Genomic DNA, 15,070 nt, shown 5'->3' with positions numbered 1-15,070 from the left:
TCTGAGAGCCCACCCTAAGAGGGATGAAGGCGTCTGTCCTTTTCACTGAATGCAGAGGGACCCCACGTGGCTGGTGTATATACTATGTGCCTGACTCCTACACCATTCAAGTCACAGGAGATGAAAACTGCTTTTTCACCATATCCTCTCACTGAAGAAAAATGGAAAAACAGCCAGGGACAGCAGCCTTTCCAGCAGTTTTCCATAGGTTATCAGAGCAAATCTCACCACACATCAATGTTCAGTCTTTTTAGGAAAATGATTGTGTTTATGCCATTTCCAAGTCTTTCAGTGGCATTTCCAGAAGAGGGAGGTGTTGTGGATGCTGAGTGCAAGAGGGAGAGACTTACTCTGTTGGATTCACACAGAGAGTATGGACCTTGTGTACCAGAGTTTTGGTAGGTCCTAATGTAACAGTATATAAACAGAGTTAGTTGTAATCTTACAATCGTGAGACATTTATGCAGTCAGCCACAGAATGCTACAATAAATTTTGTTTTAAATAATGTACACTGAAATGCAGTTTTCCATCAGATCTCTTTTCTCAAGGAGCATCAGTAAAATGGCAGCTGTCATAGTGCCAATGAGAAGGTATAATGGAAGACAGATAGTACTTAATTTCCTTAAAAATACATTTAGATTTGATGGGTGAGGGCTTGTCATCAGCAGATAGAACAGGCATTGAGATCCCAAATCCTTCCTACTAGCTAAATATATAAACACAATCTGTATTCCATTGAAACTATAGAAGAAGTGTGCTAGAAAGGAAGATGGCAGATTCTGGCCACAGAGGCTGAACTTACCACTGTAGCTTTGCTTAAATTTTTATGAAAAGGATTGGGAAGGAACCTGCAGAAAATAAATGGAACTATTTCTGCCCTTCCATGCCTTGCAAATCTTGCAGGGTGAATGGAGAGGGAAAGTGATGTTTCCCCTAGTATCCCCTGCTTATGTGATGTACTGTGAGGGCACGTAACCCAAACCTGTTAATATATATTCTGCATGGTAAGTGTGCTATATTTAATTTCAATTGAAACTTCTTCCCTCTGAGGCTTCCTACGTACCTTCATATCTCATCCATCCAATATCAACCTCGCTCCTTGCTCTTCCTCACTTCCTCACTTTGCTGCCATCACATCAGTCACCGCTGTGTCCCAGCAGTACTTCTGACCCAATCCCATATCCCACTGCTTCCTTTTGTGGTCTTGAGATCTTCTTGCAATTTTATCTTAGGAAAATATTTAAAATATACATATTTCATTATAAAATAAAGTCCCAGTCCCCCAGTTGGTTACGTGTCTCAGTTTCCCCATTATGGCTGGGGGAGCTGCCATTAAACCACATCACAGTTGCACGGTGAGCTCCCACACATGCACATAATGTCCTCAGGAAAATGCCATTGACTTCTCCAAAAGTCTGAACTGCCTCGCTTTAATTTTAGCTGGTTTTGTTCATAACCTCCAACGTTCTTTCCTTACAGAGCATGTCTGCGCGTGATTTCTTTATAGAAATATATATTTCTGCGCGTATATTTCTTTATAGGTAAAATCAAAATGCATCAGGAAAGTTCCTGAATGACAAAATGTAGCACTCCAGCCTCCTGCAGTTTAATTATATTTGTATGCCCACTCGTGCTTCAGTGACTATTTCAGAGGTTCCCACTCGCAACTGCAGCTAAGTGGGCATGTCTCAGGGTGACAGATTGAGAATATATATTCAAGTATATGTAGAAGCACATCTACTTTTCCACTTCTCCTTTGTTTCTGCCAATCGCTCATCTTTGTTACAATCACACACTTGCATTTTAAACCCCAGTATATATTGTTATGGCAGTCCAAAACTAAAAAGTATTGCTTGTATTCCTCCCTCACCTTTCATAGAATTTCACACTTCTTTTCCCTTCTTGCCCACTCTCATTCCTCCCGTACCATCCTCTAGTGATGCTCTTCTTTGGCCATGTCCGTGCCACCTCAGAAGAAGCACTGCTCTCACCACAGCATTATAACCTACATCTAAGCTGGCAATAAGCTATAAAAGCTTTCTATCCAAATCAAAATTTATGACAAAAATCAATACTTTCCTCAAAAGATTCCATTGAGTCTTATGGTTTGTATCACTTATGTGTTCACCTGAAGAATTCAGAGTCCCCTCAGTACTGTAAAGATCCCAAAGTTTAAGGCACTCACCCTAGCAGGGCCTGTGTTTCTTGGCTTACATTTTTAAATGTTTGCTTCAGCCACATTTGTGCTTCTTTTGTGTTCACTTTCTTTGAATATTCATGCGATTGAATTCTGTTGCCATTAACATTCACAGAAAGTGAACCTCAGAGCTGCACATATATTTGCAGGAGCAGCATTTTACATTTGCACACTTAGGTATTCAGAGCTAAAAGCACTCACTCGAAGAACAAAATCACTACCTTTTCGCCAGCCAGTCCCACGTAAAACTGTTTATTACCCACAAAGAACTGATTTTTGATCCAGCTATAGAGACTTCTCACTTGCTCACAAAGAAAGCCCCAAACCCATGTATTTCAGTAATACAGGGAAATCACTACTTTCTGTAGATCTGTGCAAGCAGAAGAAAAAAGTTGAGCCAGATTATGTATTATCAAGCATTTGTTCAGAATTTGGATCCTCTTGCCACAGAAGTGTGACCTCTTGTAGACGTCTGCGGTATGGAAACTGTGACACACAGCTGAGCAGATACAGGCTTTTCAGCAGATACGTTGCACATCCACCTGACACAGTTAATTAAAATGTCAGTTCTATAGGAGTAAAGGGAGATGAATGTGAGCCAAACAGCTGAGCAGAGAATTTTGTTTTGCCTTTGAGCAATTCACTGTAATTTTGTTTAAACACAGGGTGTTGGGGTTTTTTTCCCCATTGTATTGATCAATACAAAGCTACAAAAATTACCCTAAAAATGACTGGCATATTCAACCTTGCCCCTTACTGTTCTTCAACGTTTCAGTCTTTTTGATGCTGTAGCCTGATACTCTATGTCAGCGGATTTCAGTGGGAGTTACAGCAGTTTTGCTAGGAGGGTGTTCAGCATCAAGTGCTGTGCTGAGTGACAGCATGGAGTTAAGTCATCTTCCACCAGGGCGTACCAAGTAGCATGTGGTTTGTTGGAAATACAGCCTAAGCACAAATGCTAAATTGGCACAAATGTCAAGAGTGTGTTGGTGATGTGTGTTGATGGCACAGAGCTGGAAGGTGTTCCTGAAACAGAGATGAACTGGTGTGTTGTACAGAAGGAACTGTGTGACGCTTTGGACTGGAAATACAGACAGAAATGAGATGAAATTCATTCGAAATACAAAATAAAAACCAGTCTGTCCAAATCACCTGCTGTGAGGTTGGAGCTCATTGCAGGGAAATGCCTCAGAGGTCAGGAGCTGATCTCAAGGCAGCTGTGTGCCTCCAGCCTGGGGCAGTTGTGAGACAGCTGTTTTCAGCTATTCCAAAAGTCTTATTTCTAGGAGACCTATGGATGTATATGTTAAGTATCATGATCTAGTGTACTGATCCAATGGCTTGGTCCTCTCTTCAAAGTGGAGACATTTGGACTTTAATCTTTGAGTAAGGCTTTGTTTGTATATGAGCTCATCTGAAATACTTCATGGACTCTGATGATCATGTAGGAATGATGTTGTTTGGTGGTATCCTTGCAGAGTACCCAAAGAAGGGACTTAAGCATGTTTAGACCTCCTCACTGCCTTCCTGAGATACTCTCAGTCAAAGGTTTGGACTTGACAGTTGAAGAATGTATACGATTCTAGGCGACAGCCTTTGGGAGAGCCTAATTCCTAGACAGCATTAACTAGGCCTCTAGTCAGCAGTGACTCATCAACAAAAGGCACTGCCTTCAAGGATGGCTCAGACTCCCTGGTGTCTGACAGGCCAACACACAAATGCTGCAAACTCCTTTATTTGGACCTTTTTTGTAAATCTCACGGTTGGGTTTATTCCTTTCTACTGAAAAAGTGGTCCAGAACCCAATCCCTCCACTGGTTAAAAATCTTCCAACTTCCAGCTGAATGTGTTTAAGAACAGTGTGCACAGGGAGTCAAGTAAAAAAGAAGAGGAAATTTGCAAGGTGTATGGCCAGGTTCTTAGTTACAGTGTTGAAAGTGAATGCTCACAAAGAAGAAAATACAAATGGCAGATCTGCTCAGGGATGGCCACCAACCTCCAGCACCTGGACACCCAGCAGCCTTTCCAGCTGCCAGGTCTGGGAATCTGGAGCTCCCAGCATCAAGCTGCCTTCCAAACAACTCCCCAGTTTCCATTTCTAATCCTGTGCCAGGTGTGGTACCGGCTTCAGGAGCTGATGACCTGATTTTCATCCCTTAAGCATCAGCATCTTCTAAGTGATACCTAAGGTGATACAGCATGAAGGTGAGGAGCTCCACATCCAAAAGGTTCAGCATGTAGAAGGGAAGGAGCATGAGAAGGCAGGGCAGAATGCAAAGGACAGGCTGTTTTCTGTCTTCCTGAAAGAGAACAAAGTGTGGAAATGATTTATGTTCACGTACATGTGAGAGAATGAGAGGCAAAGTTTCAAAGTGGTAATTGGTTTGGGATATTTATTGATTATAAACTGAAATTCCAAACTGGAGTTAATAACCTGAGCCTGAACCATACCCGCTATACAGAGTTGCTAACACATCTCAATAAAATATTTTACAAGACAGCAACTAGACATAAATTCTGCACACTTATGATTTCCAGCATGTTCCTTTCTATAAAGACCTTCCACTGGTATTAAATACAGTTGCAGACATAGATGTGAAATGCTACTTGGAAGCATCTTTTCTAGCGCTTTGTTTCCCATGACCCATTTCCCACACCTTCCCCTTGGTCCTTGAATAAAACAAGTAGAAGACTCATATGTGAAAGTGTGTTCAAAGGCCACTGATGCTACCTTAATTTCAGTTCTTATTTCACTCTTTTTGCATTGGAGATAATGATTTATACCCGTGGCTGAAAGTTTAGATTTGGGTTTGGGTCTGTGTGATTTGGGCTGAGTTGGCAACGCAGCATTTTGAGTTTATGGATGTGCTTTTTTATATATAAAATACTTTTGACTTGGCAGAAAAAGGGGCAAAAGCACCCAAATGTTTTTATCACAACTCCAACAATATTATAATAATTTTCATTTTTAAAATGCATTAATGCCATTTTAGTCATTTATTGAGCAACTAACATAATACAAAGGAAAGGATGAAATGGAATATTTGTGGTTGCAAAGACAGATATCATTATTCAAGGGTGGAAGCATGTGAAAGGGTAAAGGGGGTTTAAAGAGATACTCTTTTGTTGTACTTAACACTGATAAATGACATACAAGTCAGGATAACAGGGCAGAGCTCCTGTCAGGGAGACAATGATAAATGTGGAGGCTGGGACAGAAAGGTCCACTAAACAGAAATCTGTATATGACACGTTGTACATTTGATAGACTCGTCTGCATCGTCTGACTAATCCACAAAGCATTCCTCTTGGCTCGAATTATGGCCCTCAAGCACATCTTGTACAATCACCGAGTTCATGTTTGTTTTCCCCTTTTCCTATGGCAGCAAAGATCAATTCCCTTTAATCAGCGCAACACACGTGGCTAAAAACAGTGAGGAAAAATGTTCTTACACAAATATAATTGATAGTTATTTCAGGCTAATCATTGTATAATATGAAATAAAAAGCAGTCAGACCTTATTTCTAATTGCTGCTGTCTCGGAAAAGGAATCTCCTTTTAAAAAGATGCCCAGCATCAGCCTGTTCACAGAAGGATCCATTTAAGAGAAAACAAAATCCCCAAATATTTCTTCTATATGAATGAGACAGAACACCTGTGATTCGTCTGTTAAGCTTCATACATCCCATGCCCCCACGCACCATGACCCACACTTCTCAAGACAAAGAGGAAGACGGGGGTGGAGGTGGCCATAAAAGACATTCACATCCACCAGAAGCAATTTTAACAGTTCACAAAGAAAAAATTGCAAGAATACACTCATGTAACATTCTCTGAACCCTCTTAACAGATGACTAAGCCTCACGCTTTCAATAGGAGGAACGTGCATGAAGGGATAAGTGTGATATCGGGAGGTAAGAACACAAAGGAAGATTGAATGAAAGTAATTCAGCAAGATTGGCAGAAGATTGGACGCTGATGGTCAAGTCCCCTTCGGATTCCTTTAAGCACACAGACGTTTTTATAGCATGTGCTGTGAGCCCGACAGGCGTGTGGGGCTGCCAGGATCCAGATGCAACCGCTTTCTCCATTACAGCAGGTTAGGAATGCATTCACCTCTTAGCTGAGCTGCCAGACCCACTGTGTGCCGACAGGAAAAGGTAAGTCACAGGTGTAACACTGAAACCCACCTTTCCAAATTATGCTGCTCTGAATCTACTAGAGACAAAGAGAGGCAACACACCAAGCCCTCCCTGTCTGCTGTCAGCACAGCAAGCGTATGATCCATGGGCCTGAACTCTGATTGCCATGTGCTGTGTTCTTTGCCTGTGGATCTCCTGCATCCCACACAAACCAGAAGCAATGGGAGAAAGGAGGGCACTTGCTCTTAGTACCATTTCTTGTTGCAGTTCTTGCAGGGATAAGGGCTGTTTACTCCCCTGTGTTTGCACATGTATTCAGGCTGCTCTTTGTCATGTCAGCAAGCAGCAAGGGCCTGTATATTCACAAAACAGTCAGCAAAATATCCCAGCAAATGGATGGGGCCCCCTTCAAACCATCCATTGCCATAACATGGTGCCTTGATGTGGTAGCTAAAAGTGATTCAGTCGAAACAGATTGATCTGGGGAGGAAAGAGGGAGAAGGGAGGAGGATAGCATGCTGTCCCCCACATGCTTTCTGTCTTAACTTGTTACCTTTTTTAATGCAAGTAACTGCATCTTGATTGTGGAATTTTGCTTCCAGGCTCTGGATTCAAACAGCATGTTAAGATAGCATCCCTCACCATCAGGGCTTGGAAAGTATGTTTATTACACATTTCTTCCATCAAAATCTATCTCTTTGATTTCAGGGTAAAAGTTGATCCTTTTGATTAGAATGCATAAAAAATACTTTGTGTTTTCCTTTCTTTCACTGTTGCGATATGAATACTATTTCTTGATATGAACAAAGTAAAAGGAAAGCTTTTCTATAATGCGAGCTGTTTGTTATGTATACCTGGGTGTTGTTTTTATTCCCCCCTTTACTCCTGTAATTTTTCAACAAAGAAAGGAAGAACTGAGATAAACTCCAGGGGGATTTTGTGAAGAAGAAAAGTCCATTCAATAGTAATGTAAAATGCAAATTAAATATTTGTTCCGTGTTTAGTCGCTCCTCGGAGACTGAATGAAATTCTTCATCATGACCTCTATGCCGACCTTCGCATCAAATTAGGAAGTTTTGGTGTTTAGATGGAACCATGTACGTTGTCCCTGGAAGCGACTGGGAAGAAGAAATGAATATTTCACAGCAGCTGCAATTTGTTCCAGGGATCTGTATTTGTTTTGTGCCGTATCTGCTCACCGAAGACTACGATTTACCTTTTTAGAACTGCATTTAATGATCTGACATTTGAGACACTTCCTAATTAATTCTGTCTCTGCCTAAGCCAGCTGTGATAAATATAACCCCTGCATACAGGATTACATTGTTGCATTTAGAAAATATGTCGGAGAAGGAAGGTGAAGCTTCCATGATAGGAAGTTCCCATCAGCTGTACCATAAACTGCACAGCTCTTATTGTTAACCTGAAATAGCCACCATACTAAATAGTGTGAAACGCTGCACCTCGTGGGTGGGTATAGAGCCTGTTTACTTCTACATAGAACACTTTTAATGACCATAGTTGTTTTTTAGCACATGCAAGCAGTTATTTCTGATCCTGGCACTTGTAGGATGTTTGTTTACAAGGAGCTCACTGCCCAGAGTAGTTCTCATCTCAGACTCATTCACACTGGAAATCAGGCAGGAAGGCAGCATGTGCAACCCCCTCCATAACACATAGGGAACACCTCGGGCTGTGTCCCATTGCTGGGCTAACTGGGGGGCACTGGTTCAGAATGTCATGATATGAAAACAGCCCACAGCAGTTCAGTTTCACGTGCTGCAATATACGCTTTTCCATCAAGGAGCAAAAACCTATAGAATAAGATTGTGACAGATCCTGAGCTGTTCATTATTTTCTACATAACAGATCAAGCTGTAGAGCAAATAGTAATTGTAAAAAACTGGAATAACTATAAGGGTTCTAAATAACTGTTTCTATGGCGACTTTAATAAATATTCTTTGGAAGATAAATTTAGATACCGAGGAACATAAATGCTTCCTGCCTTCTGTTCCAGACAAAAATAGAATCCTATCTGCCCCATGATGTTTCAGACACATTTGGCATCTCTTCCCCAGATTGACACTTTCTCTGGGTGATTTTTCTTTTCACAGGAAAGTAGCGGATGGGCTGTAAATATTAGTTGATGTAGCCTGGAAGAAATTGTGATGTGGCAGGAGATGGTTTGTAATAACAGAAGTAGTCCTGGTACAGAAAAGGAAAAACACTGCAGCAGCAAATTGGACTTTGCAGGACCGTTGTGAAATCCCCTCAGTGAAGTTGCGAGCTGTAACGCCAGGCTGAAGCGATACAAAAAACATTTTTTCCTTTCTTTCTTTTCCCAACATGTTTGCAGAACTAATGACTCGGGGTCAAGTTAGAGCTTTCGTTTTTAACCAGAAATAATTGCTAAGCAGAAAAATAACCGCCTCTGGCTGGAGTCTTCCATTTGGGCTGGGAGCTCTCCCGCAGGTCGCGATGGGTTTGGTTTTGTAGCGGAGGTGTCCCTCCAGTGGCTTATCAAAAAAATGCAGCGTTACAGAAGAAGTCTTTTATATCACGAAATGAAATGAGGTGTTCTGACGTCTCCCAGTGCTAACAACCCCTTATTACCTTAGAAACAGTGCCAGTGTCAGGTGAGAGAATTAGGCTGAGTTCAGTTCATCCGATCGACAAGAAGTACAGGCATGTGCTTCTCTTTAATGAAAAAGAAGAATGAAAGAGAAGATCCACCTTTATTTATCCTATCATGTATTTACATCACCATCTTGATTCTTGGAGTCTCAATAATAAACCCATGAGAATATGTTTCTTATTCCCAAAGAGTTTGTAGTCAAAGAAATAAAGAAAATAATAGACAGGAAATATGGGAAATCATGAAAAAAATGCACATTATTTAGTATAATATACTTTTGTAGTCTGCGTAAAATCAAAGGTGGCTTTTTCTTAAGTCTTATTGCAAAGAAGATCTTGAAGAGCTTGGAAGGCAGGTAATGATGGAGCTTGGCGGCTGCTTGCAGGGTGGCTTTCCCAAGCCTGAGGGCTCGATGGAAGAATGGACTATGGGAGTTTGTTGAAAAGCTTAACAAGTGGGTGATTGCACTTTGGCACAGAGTAACCACCTCAAGAGACAGCCAAAGCTGATGTGAAAGGTAGGGAACCGGCCAAGGTGGGCCCTGAGAGTATGTGTTCAGTGTAATTGATAAGAAGTTGTCAGTGATGGCCCTGCAAAAGAAAGGTGAGTGATGATCCAGAATGAGCTTTGGCAGTCCTTGGCTAATAGCAGGGTGAAAGAAAAGGACCTGCAGTGATCCAGAATGAAATGTGGATGTCTGGAGGAGAGCTGTGTGCATTGATGGGACGTGTTGGCTGTAAAAGAAGTAAGCAGTCAGGAAACATTGACAGCTTGGCTACATCTCAGTCAGGTAGAGGGCCTGGATGACCCAGAATAAGGTTATCACTTTCCATAATTAGGAAGGTTGCAGAAAGACAGAGTCAGTGGGAGGAAGGATGAAAACTTCCACCCGAAGCAATGGCTGCGTACCTACAAAGACATGTCAGGGTTTTAGTCTGAACAAGAAAAGTAGGACTCAGCTCAAGCTTAATATAGGTTTCTGCCAAGGTGATAGGAATCAGAGCATAAGTCTCTTCCCCAGCCTCACTGATTTTTACAGCCCTTGATTTTTTTTACCGTTAAATGTGAAAATAAAAGTGTTATAATCTTTAGTTTATGGATGTGGTTTATTTTGCTATAGAGCTGCTTAATTCTCTGCCATATCGGGAATGACATTTGCTGTGGATGTCAGCCAGTAAGTTTGTGAAAGTTTTCTGGTTTCCTGGAAACCTCCCCTAACATCCCACCCTGCCTGAAGTTTAGACAATGACACATCTCAGCATTACATTCTTCCCATGCTTCAGTTCTGAAAGGATTTTTCCCTTTTGCATATGAAGATGATGTGACATAGCCTAGATTGGCTTTTGAGACATTCTTGACATGCTCGAGATGCTCCGTGTTTAAGAGAAATGTTTATTTTACAGTTCACAGCCAAGGGCAGCTGGCCTGGCTCAGAATCCATTGACTGCATTGGGAATTGGCTCTGGCTGATATTAGCTGCTCTGAGCCCGCCAATGCATACACAACCAACCAAAAGCATAAACCTGAGAACTGGGGGAATTGTGCTACCGGCTAATAAAATAATAATAATAATAATAATAAAGAAAAAGAGTTTATTAGATAAAACAAAAAGAACAACGTTTGGCGTTCAATTCTAAGAGGATTTACCTTCACCCAAGCCTTAAACGGTTTAGAGCACTGCTGAAATGCAGGTCTGGGCCCCGGTCCAGTACTGCCTGGGAAGAGGAGACACAAATCAGTATCGCTGGAGACCAGGCTCCAGCCTAAGAGACCCAAGAAAAGGATCAGCAAGCCCCTGTGGCTGCACTTCTACAGTCCAACAGTTGAAACTAGAACTCAAGTTGCTCAAATGAAGTTAAAAAAAGAAGTTTAATAACTAATAATAACATCATAACGTTCTCCAGGCTCTCTCTCCATGTAGACAAGTCTTGCAGTGTTTCCTGAGGCTATAAGGGAGACCTCCAGCAGATTTCCAGATTTTTTGCACTGTCTCCTATTTGCAGAGCAGCTGTTTCCTCCAAAATAAGTGGGACTTGTTCCTGCTGGCTTTATCCCTTTTACACATAAAATAACACGGGTAGAACAATAACAAACAGATGTGATGTATGATATATCATAAAATCTAACAGCAACATCTCTCTCCAGCCCAGGAGGGTTATTTAATTTATCAGGTTTAACGAGTGTTCAAGCAGTTTATGACACATACTGATTCATGCAGTCTAAATGCAGCTATGTCATTAATAACATATAAATCTTTTTAAGCAAGAATCTGTTCTTTCACGCCAAAAAAAAATGGTATCTGTGCTACACGACGGGCTTGTGCTTCATCAAATAAATTCAATTGGGATTAGGCTAGTGATTTCAAATGAAATTATTCTGTACTAAAAGCAAGTTTAATATTTTCTAATATTAGTTCTGTTCCTGTACTCTGTTAGTAGGAGGGCGCTGAGAGTAAGAAACCCAGAGGATGGATCGGGGCTTTGGGGGTGCTGTGATTGTACTCCCCATTTGTGAAATATGTATCCAGTTGTTAGTGATGAAGGCCACACATAACACCTATTACGAGTGAAGGGACAACACAGGACTTAAATTAATCACATAGTGCAGACAAGGGCCAAGGTCAAAGAGCATTTTGATAGCAACATCAGCAGCCGTTATTTTCTTGTACATACACGCCTCGTCCCCAGCCATACGTTATTTCGAAACAGCCATCTATACATCACTAATGGACTGATGAGAGCTTCTGGCAGTGCTTCACAAGATATAAAGTGCAAATCACAGTTGGGAACTGGCAAATAATCTGGTTTTATTTTTAGTTTTTAAAATATGAATGGATTTTCTGGGGGGTGGGGAAGATACCAGCAAAATATTTCCCAGGTTCCCAGAATTTTTCTATCCTGAAATAATTCAAGTGAGGTTTTACAGATCTGAAAAATCCCAATCAAGACATTTTAAAACAGGAAAACTAGGCAAGGTAGGAATGATGGTCACTTTCCTTACAGTGTAAAACGATACACACGTGTTTATTTTGCAAACTTATCTCTACCGTAATAAAATGTCTGAAGCTAAGTGCATAAGTCATAAAGATATGGAATCCACTTTAAGTGATATTGAGCAATGAATGGTTTACTACAGCTAGCCTTGATACAGCCACATGTACATCAGAGGCATCCTTGAGTACGATTTGATAGTATAGTGTTGAAGAACTATGTTGGAGTAGCTCCTGAAGCATGGGCTTTTTCATTCTATGCCCATGGAAAGGAGATAACACTTTTCCCCCAGCTGTTGGTAGAGTGGCAAGGAAAAAGAGTTCTGGAAGTGGCAAGGGTTTTATAACTAAAAGCTCGATAAATAGAGGCAATTTACCTCAGTGGTTCCAGAATCTGAGGCAAAAACAGAGAAGGAAAATTCAGTCTGTCCTAGAATGAATGACTTTGAGAACAGTGGAAAGCCTAGAAGCAGACTCCAAATTAAAACCATATTTTTCTCTCTTCAGAGGAAAACTGGTTAAAACACAAAGCAGAGGGTAGGAGTTGGGCTGAATCACGGTGTGACAAGGAAGGACCAGGCACTGAACACACCCTACACCAGCAAGTCTGAAGACACATGTACCCAGTTACACTGCCCTAGCATGGATTACTACAAAACAATTAATAAAGCCTCATAATAGAATCATGAAGGTTCATTGAGGAAAAAGAAAGAAAAGGGATTTTTAATAAGGAATCATCCACTTGTAGCCCCTTCACAATTTGCCAGATCTCTGCTGTTAATACCCAGAGCAGTGCTGTCCTACAGCGGTGGGCAGGTGGCTTGGTGGGCGCACGTGGCACCCTTTAGCATGGAGGTGCATTGCTAGCAAGCTCATGCCACACTCACAGCACAGGCTGTGCTAATGTGAGTGTGCTCAGAGCATGCCTGGTATTTTTGGAAGCCTGAGGCAGACTCAAAATAGCTGAGCGCTGATGTGTCTGGGATGGGGATTAGGAGGCTGGACTCGTGGTAGAAGGCCATGCAGCCCCAGGGAGCTGCTGTCAGTGTTTTACCCACGTCCCACTGTCAACACAGTCTGCTTGGTAGTCTCATAAACTAAGCCAGAGGCAAAATACACGCTCTCTGGTATAAAACAACTAGTCTTATATAGAGAGGCCTGGCTCTGAGTGGTCCTCTGGAAGTCCTTCACGGCAGCCATTTTGTCACCACCCATATGCTTCTCTTTCTCCAGCCAGGCCAGCTCACCTCCAAATCAAAGCAGTGTGACGTGTTGGACTGTACGGATTTAAATCCTTCACGCTGCCTTCGGGGCCAGTCTTATAACTGTGAAAGCTGACAGACCCAGGAGGAGGACACAGGCATTGGTCCCATTGGAGAGACATTACGTCAGGGTCCGTATTAAATTCTTTTTTTTTTGCTTCCAATTTTTTTTTCCACGATTGGAAATGAAAAGGAACAAAAAATAAATAAATAAAGAGAAACCCTACCCCTCTTTCTGTTGAAGTCGTTGGAAAAATCCAGTCCGTGTATGCTTTGATAGGAGACAGCCTAATCCTCTTCTTGCTTGAGTGGTCTCTCCAATTTCTGCCTTGGAGCTGACAAGTCCCTTTGGGTTTATGGTGAGGGATTTTTTTTTTTGTAGACGATGACTCTTTTTTTTTTTTTTTTTTGCTCTGCTGATTTTACCTCAGGGGAAATCACTGAGAAATCTTTTCTTTTTTTTCCACAAGAAACAGCTTCTCCTTATTTATTTAGATAAGCTTTCTAATTCCATTAAAGGTAGCTGTCTGGGGGGGGAGAAGGGGGGAGGAGGCTTTTTAAACGCTCCTCCATTTGCTCTGAATTCTTGAGATCTTGCAGCATCTCCTTGCACCAGTTGGTTGGGCCAGTCAGCGTTACTTTGGGCCTATCCAACAAGTGGGATGATATATTTAAGGCCCTCGCAGAGGACAGTCACAGGTCTGTTCTGGTTCAGCAGAGCTGAAGGAAAGCAAGAAGAGAATGGATGACATTGCTTCTGCGTCAAACCATGCCCCAGCAATGTGAGCACCTGCAATTGGCAGGTTACAAATGCAGAAGATAAATAATTGAAGGAGTTGAATAACATTCCTGTGATGGATGTGCAATTCTTTTTTTTCTCTAAAATAGGCATATTTATTCCTATAGCCGTGCTCTATGTCACATCCAGACACAGCACAGGAACAGCTGGATAAAGACTTAGAAGCTGAATAATGCCAAAGGCAGAAGCGTGTTGCCATAGCAGTTCCTCCAAACACCACTTAAACAGTTCGGTTTTGTTTTCTCTTGACAAATATGGGATAAACTAATTACATTGCTTTTTCAGATAGGAAGTGAAATAAAACCCCTTATCTCTGGGAAAACCCTCAGATATGACTGTAATTGTACAAATACTTGCACTGCAAATACCATTAGGGCAAGCAATGAGAGCAGAAGGGTGGAGCGCAGCACTCAGCAGACCTCCCCATCTCCACTTCTGGTGCCTCTGGATTTCAGGGAGAAGCAGAATTGTGTTATCTCGGTACTGGGAGGAAGGGAGAGTGCTCTGTGGGGCTGAATTCAACTTTTATAGGCTACAAGATTGTTTAAGCTTGCTCTACGTTATTTCTCTGTGCGCTCTCTTTATGAAATGGCACGATTGAGGTGCTGCTCTGAAGAATTAATGAGCTAAGTGGACTGAATGAAGTGCAAAAGAAAGGGATTAAATTGCTTTATTTTATATTATGGGGACCCAAATGAACAGCTGGTTGGCAACCATTTTAGGACTGACTAAAGAGTACAAGAATAGAGTCAAGAACTGTGTGCAGATCCCCCAAGTCCCAGGCTGCTCACTTAACCATGAAAGCCTTCTTCTGAAGAACAGAGTTAGGCTTGCATTGTGGCCATGTATCATATATCAAACCACCCAGAGTAATACAGTTTGCAGTGCCCAAAGCTAGGAATTGCTGAACACCAAATGGGTTCTGAAGAAGAAATTGTAACAGGCTTTTACAAAGTAGATAAATACGAGGCTAACAAGCTGGGAAATTCAGCTGTATCAAAATTCTACAATACATAAAGATACTGGCTGATGCCTAATAAATT

The 15,070-nt window shown here is 41.6% G+C and overlaps 1 protein-coding gene across 6 annotated transcripts in view; it reads right to left on the bottom strand.

The window, feature by feature from the left end:
- Positions 1-4,339: 4,339 nt before the first annotated feature.
- Positions 4,340-15,070, bottom strand: part of DNAJB6 (DnaJ heat shock protein family (Hsp40) member B6) — a 66,215-nt gene continuing 55,484 nt past the window's right edge. For all 6 annotated transcript variants that reach the window (XM_015852821.2, XM_015852822.2, XM_032442977.1 and 3 more), the window contains 2 exons: positions 10,625-10,692; positions 4,340-4,498 (listed from right to left, as the gene is read on the bottom strand). In XM_015852821.2, the coding sequence (XP_015708307.1) occupies positions 4,355-4,498; positions 10,625-10,692 (212 nt within the window). In that variant the 3' untranslated portion in view covers positions 4,340-4,354. The remainder of the gene's footprint in view (positions 4,499-10,624; positions 10,693-15,070) is intronic.

The sequence above is a fragment of the Coturnix japonica genome, chromosome 2 (genome assembly GCF_001577835.2).
Source record: "Coturnix japonica isolate 7356 chromosome 2, Coturnix japonica 2.1, whole genome shotgun sequence".
NCBI lineage: Eukaryota > Metazoa > Chordata > Aves > Galliformes > Phasianidae > Coturnix > Coturnix japonica.
Note: the sequence above shows the minus strand (reverse complement) of the source record. Positions and strands in the feature narration are given on the sequence as shown.